Consider the following 18,109-nt stretch of genomic DNA (forward strand, 5'->3'; position numbering starts at 1 on the left):
TTCAGGAATCATATAGGGGAAAAAAAGAAGACAAATACACAGGGAAACTACTCTTTTGAGCTCTTTAAAAGCTCAAGATCTAAACCTGGGGCCACTTCATAGCAGTTACTCAGACGAGGCAAACGAAAAGCAGTAGATTTCAATGGTGTCAGGTAATGAAATGTTAAACAATAGTGTGTCTATTGTGCACAGATCAAATAATTTAAGCATGTAAAATACAAGGTTGCTTTTGTCTTCACCTTTATGTTTCCTGTTTATTAAAGGAGACTGATGAATACGTTTATGGTATAGAAAAACTGGTTCTTAATATGGTAGACTTCTATGGGATTTAGGTAATTTTTTTACATCGTTGAACCAAAAATGTTGAGATTCAATGACAAATCCTTAGAAAGCAATACCATATATAATTTTTAATAACCATAAAAGCACCATTATATAGAACACTTAAAATAATATTTCACAGAACATTAGAAAGAAGCTGTTGGCCAACAAGAAATAAAGCATACATCCTACATGGTCTTATCATGGTCTCGCGCCAAATTATTCTGATTCTAACCTGTTGAGATTTAGTTTGGAATCCTAAATTCAGTACTGGTATAAGCAGGATATTCCACAGTTGTGTAGAACTTTATTGTCTTAAATAATGCCGTATAAAACACCAACACTGCTCATCTTACAATGAGCATGACTTTTACATACCCCTATGACTTCTATCTTGGGATGCTTAATTCCTTGCACTCCCAAACATTTGGGCAGCCAACTGATTACACACATGTCTATTTATATGCATAATTTAAAAAACTCAACTCTTTGTCTTAAAAATTGGTACTTTATAAAGTCAGGCTTTTTTTATTTACACTATTAGCACAACAGCCAAAGTTAATCAGGTTAAATCCTATTCATTAAAGTTGATAGTTAAAAACCAAGATGTGATTTTAAATAATGATACTGATTTTCCTCAGTAGCTTATGTAGCTGTTAAGAAAGATCCAACAGGGACACCTGGGTGGCTCAGTGGGTTGAGTGCCTGACTCTTGATTTCAGCTCAAGTCATATCTCAGGGTCGTGAGATGGAGCCCCACATCAGGCTCCATGCTGAGCAAGGGGCATGCTTAGGATTCTCTCTCCCATTCCTTCTACTCCTCCCCCGCACTCTCTCTCACTGTCTCTAAAAGAAATTTTTGAAAAGAAGGATCCAACAGACATTTTTAACGACACAACACCAGAATAAAGGCATAATCTCCCAAAGTGTCTGCTTTGAAGGACAATATTCCCTTAGATGTATGCTCTCCAGCATGTGCATTTTAAAGGAAAATCATATCATGACAGCCACACATCTCACATTTCTGGATACACAGATTATCAAAATAGCAAAAGCACTAACATTTTTCCTGCCTTCACTTCTCCCCCACCTATCCAACTTTCCTGATGGAGATGAATTTCCTGGAAAAATAGATTACCTCAAAGAAAGTGGTACTGAAGCTTCTATATATTGAACTTAGGTGACTGCTTATGCACTTGGGTACACTCTCAGGTTTCAGTTTCCAATTTCTGATTTCCCTAGAGAATTCCCAGCATCAGACCATGCATATAGGATCACTTTAGCAAAAGCTTGTTGAAGAGGAGTATGACTTCTCAAAAACTTTCAGGTCCAACAATTTACACGAATTAGAGCTCTGACAAAACCTGAACAAATAAATACCAAAATTTGCAGTAAAAACTGATTTAGGAAAATTTTGAATGCCTGTTAAGATAGGCCTCTAATATCCATGGTGACAACCGCCTCTTCTGTTAAAGGATCCCTCGTTTGTGAAGCCACCAGGAGCCCTCCGGTTGGGAAACTCTGCATAGGGATTCCAGTATCGTGTGCTGTTGGAAGGTGATGCGTTATTCCTGTCCTGGTTTCTGTTCATTCTGCTTGGTTTTTCTGCATGAAGCACACTGTGAAAGGTAACATCGTGTTCATACCGCTCTTTCATTCGGTGTATTTTTTCTCTTGGGACTCCATGAATGTTTCTTCTACAGGGGAACAGATGCAAACATTTACTTAAGGCATCATATCAAAAGGAGTCACTTGTATTTTACAAGGTCTGTGTTATTACATAGAGACGCACTCCCTCGTCTCAGAATTTAACTCATACAGAAGCATAAGGTCTTAAGGAGCTATCTTTCAGGCTCCACTCCTGTTTTTCATGGTGCCCTGAGGCTAGCAGTTTAGCGCTTCAGAAATGCTTTGTTTCTGGAAATCTCAATTTTGTGCTTCAAGATGTAAAAGAATACCATGAGATCTTTTTATTATATATTTGCCTGTTAATCATGCATATATTTATAATCAATTTGTCAGTCCTAGATACTTCTAGATGCTAATTAAGATCATCTTAAATTCAAGTGGGCATGAGAATCCACTGGGGATATAGTTTGAAATGCAATTACCAGAGATTCCCACTGTGAAATGGGGCCTGTGAACTGGGATTTCAACAACCACCTCAGGCAGTCCTGATGGGGGTGGGCCACAGACCCTCTTCAGAAACACTATCTGCTTGTAACCATAGGATGAACTAGCCTTATTCCTAAAAAATAAATTCTGATCTCACTGGTTACTTTAAATCACTGACGTTATCAAGTAACACAGATAGTGAAAATCAGAACTCATGCACTCAATCCACAAGTTAGTATTACTTGGACATTTATTGCTTTGTAAATTAGAAGCAGCATTTAGGCCATAAATGAACCACAGACTGTTCAACATCTAAAGATGGTTTTGTTTTGGTTTTTTTTGCCTAAATGCAAAAACACCACGGACATGTGCAATCCCATGCAGAGAAAAGTGCTTTCAAACATTCATTAATGAAGAAGCATTTTAGCAGAAAGTTAAATGTGTCCTTTAAAAGGATCAACTCCAAGCCAAGGTTTAACACTTAGCATTATGTTAGAAAACTGACCCAAAACTAACATCTTCACATTAATAATTCCAAAGTTATCAATTTCCAAGAATTACCATTTCTGGCCTGAACACTACCATGTCCATTTCCAGCCTGAAAAGATTCTTTTGTTCGGTCTGAAATACCTGAAAATAGCAGGATACATAATGAGGAGCTAGAAAAACAAAGAAGTACCTTGCTAACTCTTGAACGTTGAATTTCCAGCGAGTGTCAGGTTCTCGGAATATAACTTCATAGTTATTTTCAAGTGCCTGATTTTTCAAAAGTACATAAAATATTGAAGACATGGCATGTATGTTTGGGAATGTTTATGCTGCCATTTAACATTTACTACAAATCTTTTCTAAAATTCCTTTGTTTCACCAGTAATCGAAGGCTTTAGTTTATCTTAGCAAGTACATTTGGTTCATTTCCATACTTAACCACTCTCAGGTTATATTATAGTTCCCAATGATAAATTTTGGTCAATTTTATCTACTATTTAGGAAAATTATAAAGGTTCTTTGGGGACCTTTTTAAAAATAGCTGAACTACTTTTAAATATCTTGTTCACAGGTATGCGAAATGAATTCAATGGCTTCTCAAAGTCCCTTATAGGATTATCATAGAGTTTCTTCTGTCAAATGCCCTGTCTCATTCCTCATGCCTTGGTTAGAAAGTGAGAGTGCCACAGGAACAGAATTATGAAATAAAAGTGATTTTCTCATACTCTTTACAAACTCTCCCCTCTGTGCAACAGTTTGACCCAATGCACTATGCTCCATTTTCCTCAAGTTTAGAAAATGATTAGTTTCCATATAAACATCCAAATATTCTTTGCATTCATAAGTTGGCTACTACTTTTTCACCTAGAATCTGAACTCTATTTAATCACTTATTGTTTATTGTGTTATAAAATACAGAATGAAAAGATCAAAGTAAAAAGATGTCCTCTCCACTCTTGAGATGAAACCTTCTACTTAGAGAAGGATTCAAATATCATAAATGGAGAATATCTAATTTCTGGGTCTTATTAATAGCTGTGGATAGCTAAAAAAGACTGTACATTCCAGATAATAAAAAATTAAAAAGTAAAACGACCTTCCTTAAGCCACTCTCCCACTAACTCTTGAGTTGTGCCTTAGACTGACTATTCTTGTCCCTGTTCATTTCTCTCCCAAGTGGACTCTTTGTCCATGAGCTGAAATAACCACAGTGTTGATGTTCATTCCTTCTACATTCATCCAAAGTCCCACAGACTAGGCCTAAGTAAACCCGATAGATGCACAGTTAAAGAAAAGCACACTGGTATATAAGCTATTTTGCCCCCAAATTAAAAGGAAGGAAGCCAGAAATAGACTGCCACAAGCCCAGTTTCAGAGATACTCACTTTACAGCTAGCCAAGTGAAGATTACGTGTGACAAAATTAGACTACTCAGCTGTCTTTTTCCTGCCCCGTGTGTCTCAGAATCTTTTCTCCTGTCTATATACCCAATAGGAAGTAAAAACTTATTACCATAAGAGATGAAATATGTCTGAAAAAAGATCAGACAAATTTCAAAATTTAAAATATGCACATTGTTTTATTCATTTTGCTGTTCTTTCCTGTCCTGATAAGAGAGCTGAGTTATTATCTTTGTGTGTATATTTATATTTATATTCTAGTACCCTAATAGAGTTAGTGTTAATCCTTAATCTGTTTTTAACCCACCCCGCCCCCAGAAAAAAGGTTGCCCCAAAACTCTCCCCCAGCAACACTCCAGTACTGAAATTCCTGGCTTGCCAAAGACAAAAGTGTCCTACTATCATCTACAATTCAGCTAGTATCATCGTCCAGCCCAGCATTTTCTCTGCACGTTTCAGATCGTGCTCCTGTGCACGTATGGCTCCCCTTGGGAAAACAATCAAGACAGGAGAACTATCAAGAATTCGGACCAAGGACTATTGAAAAATGTACCCTTAGGTGATATGATGAGCATCTCAGCAAATTTCAGCCATTGAACGACAGAGAAACACTAAAATAAAACCTCTTTACCTGCTCCCTGAGAGAACTAGGATTTAATAAAGAGGAGATCATGGCAGATCAGAAGAAGAGGAAAAAACAAACGTTTCAACTTTCTCACAAAATGTCCATAACTGAAAATTCAGAATGATGCTTCTTCCTACCATGACTGCATAGGGCTTCATTTCCCAGGCGTGGAGGTTGGTATTATCAATAATAATGGGGGATATGCCATTCCTCATTGCTTTTCTGGCTGCAACACAATGTTATATAACAGTGAACAACATGCAACAATCAGAAGGGTGAGCGTCCTCCATATTTAGTTATTTTCTATTACAAAATGTCCTCATTATATAACTCAAGTGCCACATATTTCAGAACCCATTATCAATAATTTTCTTTTTCTTGAAATCTAAGGAGGTTATGCTCTGACATTCTGTTTCGGGGAGAAATGGCAGAACTTTCTATTACACTCCTAGAAAATGTATTCATTCTGCAGCAGCTACGATCTATGTGCACAATAGATTTCCCGGAAATTTTGAAAGGAATTTGTCACCTCTTTTCTGGTTCCATTCATGCGCTTCCTCCAGGAAGTCAGGATTGAACTCATAGGCACCGTCTTCCCTGAAGAAAAAATCATCCGTGCTGAAAATCAGGGCCCTGGGAAAGTCGTGTTGCAATTGTCTAGAAAGTGGGGAAATAAGAGATTGCTTTATGACTATGCACAGCCATTATAGAAATTATTTCCTACCGTCTCTAACATTTAGTGGTTTATAATAGGATACCACGTGTTGTTGAAATTCAATTTAAGGAGACCAATTCTTATCATCTCTAGAAGGTCCTTTGTAGGAGGCAGGAGAGAACTGAGAGGAGCTGCATGTGTGGCCCAACTCCTAAAACTCAAAAGTGTGGTCACCACATTGACTTCTGCAGCACCAAGACTGACTCCAGACGAAATTCTGGAGGTTTGGTGACAGCCTCCTCCTAGGCACTGGGGCCTCACTGCTGTTGCACAGTGGAGCACCAGTGCCTCCCCAGACCTGCCCACAGTGCCGTGCCCCCCACGTTGTAGCCCTTCCCTTCCCCCCACTGCCTTTCACCTATCCTGGTCCCATCTCTGGAGCTCTGGGTTCTGTATGGACCCATCTGAGAAACTAGTTCTTGCTGAGGTATGAAATGTGAATAAAAGTGCAGTGTGTGTGTGTGTGTGTGTGTGTGTGTGTGTGTGCCACCCTATCCAGGTAACATATTTACATATTAAATGTAACCTAAACCAAGCGAAAAAAGCACACCAGGAGAAAGAAAGAGGTAGAGCCAACATTCCCCATGCCTCTGTAAACCTCTATCACACTCTTAAAACAGGAAATATCATAGAAAAAAGGAAAACCATCACGGAGTGCCCCCTTTAAAACAAAAACAAATTAAAAAAAGCATATTAAACTCTGCACAAAATAACTTCAAAGGGAAGATGTTTCCACTTGAAATCCTTATTCAGACAATTTGTGGGGAGAAGATGGATATTACAGTAGGTACCCAGTTAGGGTAAATCTCTGAGCCTCCTCTCCTCATCTGTAAAAATTAAGGATGATTTCACCTATCTTGCTAGGTTATGACACTGATCTAATAACATAGAGGAACCCGGAATGCAGCACCAAAACATTCAATAGGCAAGCAGAATATATGACCAAATGGATATGCTCAGAATAAAAGGGGGGGGGGGGAAGGAAAAAGGTTGGAGAATGACAAGAACAGGAAATGTAAAGAGAAAAGCAGAGCTGTTCAACTGTTTTTGTTTGTCCTTCTCCATGAGAAAAGCTGTCTTTAATCAGGAAAGAGCAGAATGAGCATAAGGCACCAGAGCCCAGATCATAAATAAGCTCCTAGATTGCTCTGAAAGGTTTGGGTTTAATTCTTGACTTTTCTCTACCCAGTCATGTGACCTATCTCTCTAAGCTGTTTCCCTGACTGAAAAACACAGATAATCATCACTACCTATGAAACAGCTTCTAGTAAGGCTCAGATGAGATAAGATCTGGGAAAACATTTTGCAAATGGTGAGGCACTTTTATGAGTGTAAAGTACTATTTTGTATTAATAAATATAGCACATGATATCAAATTTGCCAAACTGTTTCTATGCCACAGTAGTAAAATACACTGGAGTGTGTATGTAATCTTGAAATTACTGCAAGTGGATTAGTATGGCAGCGAATGAAAGAGATGAAGAAACAAAATAAAGCAGATGCCTCGATTTTCAAGAATGAGTGAGCACATTCCAGAAACAGTAAACAAACATCTCTGTCAAAATTCCTCAGAAGGCTTGATAGCATTTAAAAACAAAGCAGCATAATAGCTGATGGGCTGAGCTGTTAAACAGGGAAATTCAATGGACATAATCTTACATCTTGATTTAAACAGGAATCTGATGGCCTCTCGCTTGATAGCCTCATGGAAAAATGTAGATGAGAAGATAATGCATTTTAATGCCCAGAGAATATTAGATAATTATCCAATTCATTACACATTTACTAAGCATTTAATATATGCCAAGCACTGGGTGAAGTGTTAAGGTACAAAAATAAAATAGCTGCTTTCACGGAATTCGCAGCTTAGCCAAAGAACCAGACACAGCTGACCTAGCACCCACTCAAAAGAGCTGTGCAGGGGGATCCCTGGGTGGCTCAGCGGTTTAGCGCCTGCCTTCGGCCCAGGGCGTGATCCTGGGGACCCGGGATCGAGTCCCACATCAGGCTCCTTGCAGGGAGCCTGCTTCTCCCTCTGCCTGTGTCTCTGCCTCTCTCTGTGTGTCTCTCATGAATAAATGAATAAAATCTTTAAAACAAATACAGAACTGTGCAGATGAAGTTTGAAAAAACTTGGGGTCGAGAGCAAACTCTGACAAGGAAGCAGTATAAAGACAACATTTGACTCCAATCCTGAGACCGGAGAGAATTCTGCCGCTGAGGGAGGGGGTTCAAAGCCCCAGAGGTAAAGCTAACACGTTAGGACTTGTTATGAGGAAGGAGCTCTAGGGGAAAACAAGAACAGGTTAAAAGTGGCAGATCACATTTGAAGTGGTTTTCCATTCTGAGTGCTGAACAACTGGAAGAGAGATTTAGCAAGCTGGACTATGTCCAGAGAAGAGTGACCAGGTCAATGTAAGGTCTGAAAACCATGGAAACCAAGTCCGATGAGAAGAGGTCATCAAAGGGATGCGGTGTGTTTAAAGTGGGAACAGATGATAGAAGACATTGATGGTCGCTCTCCCATACCAGGAAGTCCACTGCACGGAAAGATAATGAACTGATTTCACGGAGCAGCAGTTTGGGTTGGGCTCATCGGGGCAGTGCTGCCCGTCTTGCCCGGGACCATTCCTGCAGCCACAGTCATCTGATGAGTGAGGGGCTGAATGGTCTCCGCAGGCCTCATTCATTCACGCAGCTGCGGGCGCTGTCCGCTGGTTCTTGGTCCACATGGTCTCGCATCCTCAGGGAGGCTAACCCATGCAGTGCCTGGGTGGCTAAACTGGGAGGCTAACCTGCAGTGCCTCGGAGGGCAAGAGTACAAACTGCTAGGCCTCTACCACATTCTACTGGTCAAAGCAAGTGGCTGTGCCAGCCTCCAGTGTAAGGATAGGAAAATAAACAGGAGAGGTGGCAAGGAAATGTGGCCATTTAGCACTCTACCACGGATACAGGAAGTGACACAAAAGAATAAAGGAGATTTGATGAAATAAATCTGCCTAGTTTCCACATATATGTCTTTGATCTAACTTTAAATATACTCAAACCCGAAAGCCCAAATCATCAGTCCAAACTTTAACCTCGAAGGTAAACAACTATGATGACGCCTTAGAAAAAAATCTAAAGGCAGCACTAAAGGGTGCCTGGAGGGTGCAGTGGGTTAAGTGACTGACTCTTGATTTCAGCTCAAGTCAGGATCTCAGGGTCGAGGGATCAGACTCAGCAGGGAATCAGCTTGAGATTCTCCCTCCCTCTCCCTCCACACACCCCCAGCTCTCTGTCTCCAATAAACAGTAGTGCTGCTCAAAGGCAGCACTAAATGTGTATTTTATATTTGTGAATATTTTACAGTGTTTAAATCACTTTTATCAATGTTATCTAGTCTAGATAATGAAAGTTGCATTCAGAGGTTAAATAATAGTGTATAACTTATTTTCCTTATATATTATTTCCACATTTCTAAGTTATACACTACATATATATATATACACACACACACACACACATATATATATACTTATAATTTCCTTTGTATGCACTAAGTTAAGCAAAGTTATAGATATTGGTTCTAAGACTTTCTTCTTTTTGGTCCCAGATTTGATGTCTCTTCTAAATCTGATTTCATTTGTTTTCCTATTAAGCCTGCCATTCATGGGTTTTGTTGTGGTCTTTTACCATTTTCAGAGTTGAATTTTTCTTCTCCTAAACATAGCCTTCTCTGCTCTTGTATTCCTCTTTATGGTTTATATTATCTATTGGAAGTTAATATTCCTACTCTCTAACGTTTCCTTTATTTTTAAGATGTTATTTGAGAGACAGAAAGAGAGAGTACAAGCAGGGGGGAAGGAAGAAGCAGGCTCCCCACTAAGCAGGGAGCCCACCATGGGGCTTGATCTCAGTACCCTGGGGATCGTGACCAGAGCTGAAGGCAGATGCTTAACTGACTGAGCTACCTGGGGAGGCCCTTAATGTTTCCTTTTAAAAAGCTTTACAAAAAAAAAAAAAAATCTTTACGACATGAGTGTCCAAAATACATTTTATTTCAATCCTATTTCCTTTTAGAAAACAAAACACACATATACCCCCCCAAAGAAAGTACTGCCCTCCTTGATAGTAAAAATTTGCCTTAGAATAAAAGTTAAATTGTTCAGGACCACCACGGGGCTAGACCACCTGCTTATCGTTTCCTAAGAGATACCTGACTATAGCCTAACTGGTCCTCCTAACACGCAGACAAAAATATGAGTGTTTTTGTCTTTACAGCCTCATGGAAATTAGGGAGGCTAGGGAGAGTCAGAGGTTTATCTGTATGATCTTCCTGAATCATCCCTTTTAAAAACTTGTTTTATCTTCGGTTGAATGTTAAATTATCACTAGCAGGTACAGCAGCATCTGGAATCTGCTGCACAATAAAAGCTCTCCTAGCTACACAGAGAACCGATTAAACAAACAAATCTTGAGATTCTCCAACAGGTGGAAGTAATAAATACCATTCCATCAGCTTCAGAAGTGATGAGGACAATGCATCAGCTCTGGCTTTCTTTATGGTGGTTAAGAGCCTCATGCATTGGGGAAATTGAGAGGATGAAAATAAGAGAAAAGAAAAAAAACAGACAATTATTTCCACGTAACCATCACTTCCACAGCTCCCCCCCCCCCCCCCCCGCCATTTAAAATCACTGCTGTGAGAGAAATTCAGGTACTAATCTTGATTTCACAACTTACCACTCTTCTGTGTAGTTCTTTATTTAATAACAAATACCCATGGAAACATATTTAGAGGGGCACCTGGGTGGCTCAGTGGTTGAGCATCTGCCTTTGGCTCAGGTTGCGATCCCGGGGTCCTGGGATCAAGTTCCGCGTGAGGCTCCCACAAGGGAGCTTCTCCCTCTGCCTGTGTCTCTACCTCTCTGTGTCTCTTATGAATAAATAAAATCTTTTTTTTTAAAAGAAACATGTTTAGATATCTATTAATCACTCACTCTCTGACAAAGTCCAATGTTACTATGTAATTTTGAGTTGTACCCCCAACTTTTCTATGGAAATTTCCCAACATGTAAAACAGAAAAATACAATCACTCTCTATGGACTCATGACCCAGGTTCAACAATGATCACAGCCAGGGCACTTGGGCAGCCCAGTCAATAAAGCAGCTGACTCTTGATTTCAGCTCAGGTCATGATCTCAGGGTTGTGAGAGCGAGGTCTGCATAGGTCTCCTCACTGGGGATGGAGCCTGCTTAAGATTCTCTCTCTCCTAACTGCCCCTCCCACCTGTACACATGTTCTCTCTCTAAAAAAACAATTATCATAGCTAATCTCGTTTCATCTGTTCCATATTTCATTTTGCCAAGTGTCCTGTCAGTGTTCAGATTTCCCTGATTGTACCTGGATGCCATATCCCTTAGGTCTCATGATTTCCCTGATTGTACCTGGATGCCATATCCCTTAGGTCTCACCTATCCCTTAGGTTCTCATCCCTTAGGGTCTAAGGTATCCCTTAGGTCCTTTTCTCTCTCCTTTTTATTTTCACCTAAACTCCCCCCCCATAATCTTTCATATTTAGATGTGCAAACCCTTAGAAATGAGTTGAAAGAATAAATCAATCAATGTTGCTTACCCTTCATCTCCAGTCACCAGTCAACATTTGGCCTCATTTATTTTCTCTCTCCCATAGGAATTTTTGACGAATCATTCAAAAATTAACTTGCAGACATCATGACACTTTGCTCCTAAATTCCTTGTCAAGTATCTCCTATGGACAAGAACATGCTCCTACATAACTATAGTAACATGATCCCATGAAGAAAATGAACACTTATTTATAATAACTAATGTTAACAGAATTTTTAAATTTAACATTTTTAAATTTCCCTCATGGTCCCAATAATGTCTTTCATAGGTTCAAATACTGCATTTGATTTTCTGTCTCTTTGGTGTCTTTTAATCTAGAACTGTCCTCGGGCCCTCTTTGGTTTCTGTTTTTTGAAGAGTCCAGGTCAGTTGGCTTAAGAATGCCCCACATTCTGAGTTTTCCTGATGATTTCCTCATGATTAGGTCCAGGTTACACATTTTTGGAAGGAAAGTACAGAGGTAATGTTTGTGTACTTCTCTCTGTACATAATGACAGCTTGTACTATCATGTTCAGTTTGGTCACTTGGCTGAGAGGTGGTGTCAGGCAGATCTCTCTCCATAAAGGAACATTGCTTCCCTTGTAATGTTATACAAGGTCAGTGCAGGAGGGCAGGGATGGGAAGTGGGCTGTGACATTGTGAGGCCCCATATAATGATCCTGTTACTCACCGGCCTTTCCCCCAATGATCTTTACATTCATTGCTGACCCTGAATCAAGTATTACATTAGGAATTGCAGAATGAAAAAAAAAAAAGGAATTGCAGAATGTTGATTCTTCTCATTATGTAATTTCTTCTTTATTTACTTTGTGCATTGTCTTGTAAAGAGGAGCTTTCTTTCCCCTTCCCTTTTAATAATCTTTAACATCATTATTCTTTATGATGCCCAAATTGTCCCATATTTGGCCAGTAGATAGCCCTTCGAGTTGGCGCCTATGTCTTTATCTACACAAACCTTAAAAATATTTTTATTTTCTAATTAGCAAAGAAATACTTCACTGTGGAATATTTTTACACAGAAAACTTCAAAGAGGGATCCCTGGGTGGCGCAGCGGTTTAGCGCCTGCCTTTGGCCCAGGGCGCGATCCTGGAGACCCGGGATCGAATCCCACATCGGGCTCCCGGTGCATGGAGCCTGCTTCTCCCTCTGCCTGTGTCTCTGCCTCTCTCTCTCTGTGTGTGACTATCATAAATAAATAAAAATTAAAAAAAAAACATTTAGAAAACTTCAAAGAGGGGAGGTTCCCATATTTCCATATCTAAAAATAATTATTAACATCTTGATCTTCTTTCCAGGAGATAGAAAGATAGATAGATAGGTGAGTATATAGGTAGGTAAATAGAATTTTTTAAATCTGATGTTTTGTTACATAAAAACAGAAACATAATATAGAGCAAACCAAGTTTTCACCAAACTTATTTCCATTCCAAAGCAATTATTTCCCACTTCATGAAATATCTTGCTATGACATTATTTTTACAGATTATTACATAAATATTCACCTGGATGTATCATAATTTACTTCACCAATGCGCTATAGTTAAGCATTTACTTTGTACCAACTTCTTTGTCAGCAAGATTTTACATGTGATCATTTATTATTTTTAAAGATTTTATTTATTTATTCATGAGAGACACAGAGAGAAAGAGAGGCAGAGACACAGGCAGAGGGAGAAGCAGGCTCCCCCCGGGGAGCCCGATGCGGGACTCGACCCCAGGACTCCAGGATCACTTCCTGGGCAGGCGCTAAACCACTGAGCCACCCAGAGATCCCCCAGCATGTGCTGATCATTTAGAGATACTTTGTTATGAATTATATTTTTGTATCCTTGTTAATATTATCTCCTTACTGAACATGTAAATTTCTTTTTAATTTTATGACAAAGTCTAACACGAAAGCCTAATACATTTTTAGAAGTTTTTCTAGTCATATGTCCATCTTTTACTTTCTACTTTCTGCCTCTGATGATACATTTACAATAGTCTCTCCCATCCCAAGTTTATGTAAATATTCATCTTTGTCCTATTACCTTGTATTTCCCAATCATCTAATATTTTTTTTTATTTTGGTATTCTTGTATTGGTTAAGGATCTAACTGGATTTTTTTCCACATAGAAACCTGGTTATCCCAATCACATTAACTGAATACTTTGTCAATTCCCCATTGTTTTAAAACATTTTTCATTACATACTAAACGATAACAAATAATTAGGCCTGTTATTGGACTTTGTTTTGTTGTACTAATCTTGATGTGTAAATTCCTCATTATCTTTTTTCCAGTATTTTCTTATTTTTTAAATTATACTCAATAGTTGTGAATCTTCCCTTTATACAATTTATACCTTATTTTCTTATTTGTTTGAGGAGACATTTCTGAACACCGCATAAAAGGATTTTTTTAAGTAGGCTCCACCTCCAACATGAGGCTTGAACTGATGACACCGACACCAAGAGTCACATGCTCTATGGACTGAGCCAGGCAGGTGCCCCAAGGATATTCTTTCCTAGATGTCTTTCATTCTTCCCCTGGTGGGCTAAAATTTGTTGTTCCAATAAATTTTCTTTTCAGGAGTGCTAAGCACTAAACAGTGGGGTTGGCATATACTATCTCTCCTTAACCTTTATAACAATCTTATGAAGTAAATATATTCTCTAGTTCTTAAAGAAAAACCTTCAAGAAAAAAAAAAAAAAAGAAAAACCTTCAAGAAATTAAATAATTGGTCCAAATTTACACAGCTTGGATGCTGTGCTGCCCAAATTTTACCTTGGATCTACACAGAGTCATGCTACATAGGTGTTACATACTTTGCAAGCTCTTGTGTGTCTGAGAAAGACCTTCTATTGTCTTCATACATTAGCAGTTTGGCTGGTTGAGAATTACTGGATTACAGTCCCTTCCCCCAGATGTGTATAATTCAAATATGTTTCAGTTATAAACGGGCTTAATTACACTTAGCAGAAAACTCCAGTAACAGTGACTTTTAAAAATTTATATATTACATATAAAAATACAGAGGTATGATGGACCCAAGTCAACAACTGATCCAGGTAGCTACCACCTTTCTTAGTAAGAGGCTTCCATTCCTTTATTCCTCCATTCTGTGCCTCCTGGTGGGCACAGAATGCCACTGCAGTTCCAGCTTCTACATGGTGGAAGAGGCAAGAGAGCTTTGAAAATGTAGTTTTATGGTTGGCACATTGCCGCACCCGACAAAAAGGAACTCAGGAAATTGGAGTAGTTAATTAACAGTTTTTGTACCAGTCTTACCAGTATATGTCTAAGTACTGAGTTTATCTTTTTATTATCACTTTCATTTAGTCTTCAATTCAGAAATATGTGCTATTGTATCTGCAATCACTTCTTCAGTTATATTTACTATGGTTTTATTTGGTTATATTTATTATCACATTTGTCTTCTAGATTACTCTTTGATTTTCTGTATTGTGATTCTATTCATCTCTATCTCTAATGGGCTTTTAAAGTCCAACATTTTTTTTATATTCTTTTTTAAAATAGATCTCATTTAGCTCCTTTTAAAATTCTTTTCTGCTTCTTAGTCAATTCCCTTCATATTTCAGACTATTATTTTTTTTTACCTCATCACATGGAGAGGAATTTTCAAGAAAAACAGTTAAATATATAGAAAAAGAAAAATAATAACAAATATCTGTATATCTACCACCTGGATGGAGCTATAGTTGTTGACATTTTTTCATATTTGTTTTGTTGGCTTAAAATTCAACCTTTCCTTAACTCTGGCATTCCCAATACCTTTACTATACTGCTCTTTTCTCTTTTCTAGAACCCTACCCACCTTCTAATATAATATACAATTTCCTTATACTTTATATCTGTTTCCCTACCTCTGGCAAACAAGTTTCATGAAGTCAGGATCTTTATTTTGTTCACTAATTTTTCTCAAGTACCTAGAAGACTCCCTTAAATACAATAGGCACTCAATATTTATTGAAAGAATAAATGAAGGAAAAGTATATTTTTATATCTATTCATGCTTATATATAGAATTAGTCCATTTTTTAACCACTTTATGTACTCCATTATCAGCAAATATAGCTAACATTTATAAAGTGCTTACTGTGTTCCAACACTATTCAAATGGCTTTACATTTCTCATATAATGCTCAGATAGACTTGTGAGATAAGACTGTTAGTAACCCCTGTGCTAAAGATGAAGAAATTAATACCAGTGAGTGGATACAAAATCAACAAACAGGACTTGGTTGCGTTTCTATGTACTAACAACAAAATGTCTAAAGAATAAATAAAGAAAACAATCCTGTTCAAAGTAGTACCAAAAATAATAAAGTATTTGGGAATAAATTTAACCAAGTTGGTGAAAGGTCTGTATATTGAAAATTATAAGATTTTGATGAAAGAAATTGACGACACAAGTGGGAAGATATTCCTTGTTCATAAATTGAATGAATTAATATTGTTAAAATGGCCATACTATCCAAAGTTATCTATAGGTTCAATACAATCTCTATCAAAATTCCAGTGACATTTTTCACAGAAATAGTAGAAAAAACAATCCTAAATTTTCTGTGGAACCACAAAAGACCCCACCCCCAAAAGCCAAAACAGTCCTGAGAAAGAAGAAGAAAGCTGGAAGGGCACCTGGGTAGATCAGTTGGTGAAGTGTCTGCCTTCAGCTCAGGTCATACTCCCAGGGTCCTGGGATGGAGTCTTGCATCAGCCTCCCTGCTCAGGGAAGAGTCTGCTTCTTCCTCTCCCTCTGCCCCTTCCCCCACTTGTGTGCACGCTCTCTTGCTCTCTCTCTCTCTCTCTCTCTGTCAAATAAATACATAAAATCTTAAGAAAAAAAAAAGAACAAAGATGGAGGCATCATACTTCCTGATTCCAAACTATAGTACATAGTGATCAAAGTAGTACGGTACTTGCACAAAAACAGGCAGAGACTGATGGAACAGAATTGATAGCCCTGAAATAAGCCCATACATATATAGTCAACTAATATTGGACTAGGGAACTAAGAATACTTGACAAAGAAAGGACAGTCTCTCTGATAAGTGGAGCCAGGACAAGTGGATAAGCCCATGAGAAGGATGAAACTAGACACCATCTTACACCACTCACGAAAATTAGTTCAGAATGGACTAAAGTCTGACATGTAAAAACTGAAACCATAAAACCCCTAGAAGAAAACACAGGGGAAAAGCTCCTTGACATTGATCTTGGCAACAATTTTTTGGTATAGGCCACCTCAAGCACAAGCAACCAAAGCAAAAATTAATAAGGGAGACTACATCAAACTACAAAGCTCTGTTCGAGGGTCACTCAAGAGGGTTACACTGGAAGAACGTGAACTCACCTCTTCCCATAGACACCAAACCTACACTTACAGAGAGAGCAATTCCTCCAGAAGAACGGCGGGCTGACTAAACAGCTTCTGCACCACAAATGATGAGAGACCACACCGGAAGGAGAAGAGAGGTAGACACATGGTGACAATGCAGAAGAGAGGTATTACTAAGGGTCCTGCATGCAGACTTGCCTGCCCTCAGCGCTTGTCTATTGATGCGCTTGCCCTGGGTGGTACAACACCCACTTATTAAAAACTCCCAACAAAGTGGATATAGAAGGAATGTACCTCAAAAAAAAAAAAAAAAGGAATGTACCTCAATCAACCTAACAGAGGCTATATATGACAAAGCCACAGCTAACATCATGCTAAATGGTGAAAAGCTAAAAGCCTTTCCTCTAAAATCAGGAACAAGGTAAGGATCCCCACTCTTGCCATTTTTATTCAACATAGTACTGAAACCCCTAGCTACAGCAATCAGACAAGAAAAAGAAAAGGCTTGATTCAAATTGGTAAGGAAGAAGTAAAACTGTCATTATTTGCAGATGACATGGCACTATATACAGAAAACCCTAAAGACTCCACCAAAAACCTATTAGAACTAATAAATGAATTCAGTAAAGTTCCAGAATACAAAATTAATATATATAGAACTTGGTTTGCATTTCTATATACTAATGAGCTATCAGAAAGAGAAAGGAAGAAAAAAGTTTATTTAATTAAACTGCATCCCCCCCCCCCAAAAAAAAAAACTGGAGATAAATTTAACGTAGTAGGTTTACTACTACGTTAAAAGTTTAAAGTAGGTTTCAGTACTCTGAAAACTGTAAGAATATTTATTGGGGCGGGGCACCGGGGTGGCTAAGTTGGTTAAGCATCTGCCTTCGGCTCAGGTCACAATCCCAGGGTCCTGGGATCAAGCCTACATCAAGCTCCCTGCTCAATGGGGTGCCCCCTTCTCCCTCTCCCTCTGCTGTTCCCCGTTTGTGCTCTCTCACTCTCTGTCAAATAAATAAACATTTTTTAAAGATTTTATTTATTCAGAGAGAGAAAGAGAGAGAGAGGCAGAGACACAGGCAAAGGGAGAAGCAGTTATCATACAGAGAGTCTGATGTGGGACTCGATCCAGGGTCTCCAGGATCACACCCTGGGCTGCAGGCGGCGCTAAACCGCTGCACCACCGGAGCTGCCCCAAATAAACATTTTTTAAAAAGGATATTTTTGATGAAAGAAATTGAAGATAACACAAATAATTGGAAACATATACTCACAGATTGGAAGAATCAATATTGTCAAAATGTCCATACTACCCAGATTCAATGCATTCCCCATCAAAATACCAATAACATTTTTCACAGAATTTGAACAAAAAATACTAAAATTTCTATGGAACAACAAAAGACCCCAAATAACCAAAGCAATCTTGAGAAAGAAAAACAATGTGGAGGTAATATGCTCCCT

The 18,109-nt window shown here is 38.6% G+C and overlaps 1 protein-coding gene across 5 annotated transcripts in view; it reads right to left on the reverse strand.

The window, feature by feature from the left end:
* Positions 1 to 395: 395 nt before the first annotated feature.
* N4BP2L1 (NEDD4 binding protein 2 like 1) overlaps positions 396 to 18,109 on the reverse strand; it is a 28,570-nt gene continuing 10,856 nt past the window's right edge. For 2 of the 5 annotated variants that reach the window (XM_041766040.1, XM_041766044.1), the window contains 4 exons: positions 5,480 to 5,607; positions 5,088 to 5,176; positions 3,116 to 3,192; positions 396 to 2,018 (listed from right to left, as the gene is read on the reverse strand). In XM_041766040.1, the coding sequence (XP_041621974.1) occupies positions 1,760 to 2,018; positions 3,116 to 3,192; positions 5,088 to 5,176; positions 5,480 to 5,607 (553 nt within the window). In that variant the 3' untranslated portion in view covers positions 396 to 1,759. Of the gene's footprint in view, positions 2,019 to 2,997; positions 3,067 to 3,115; positions 3,193 to 5,087; positions 5,177 to 5,479; positions 5,608 to 18,109 lie in introns of all 5 variants that reach the window. The other 3 variants (XM_041766041.1, XM_041766042.1, XM_041766043.1) reach the window with 3 other exon arrangements.

Source organism: Vulpes lagopus, chromosome 8, assembly GCF_018345385.1.
Source record: "Vulpes lagopus strain Blue_001 chromosome 8, ASM1834538v1, whole genome shotgun sequence".
Lineage (NCBI taxonomy): Eukaryota > Metazoa > Chordata > Mammalia > Carnivora > Canidae > Vulpes > Vulpes lagopus.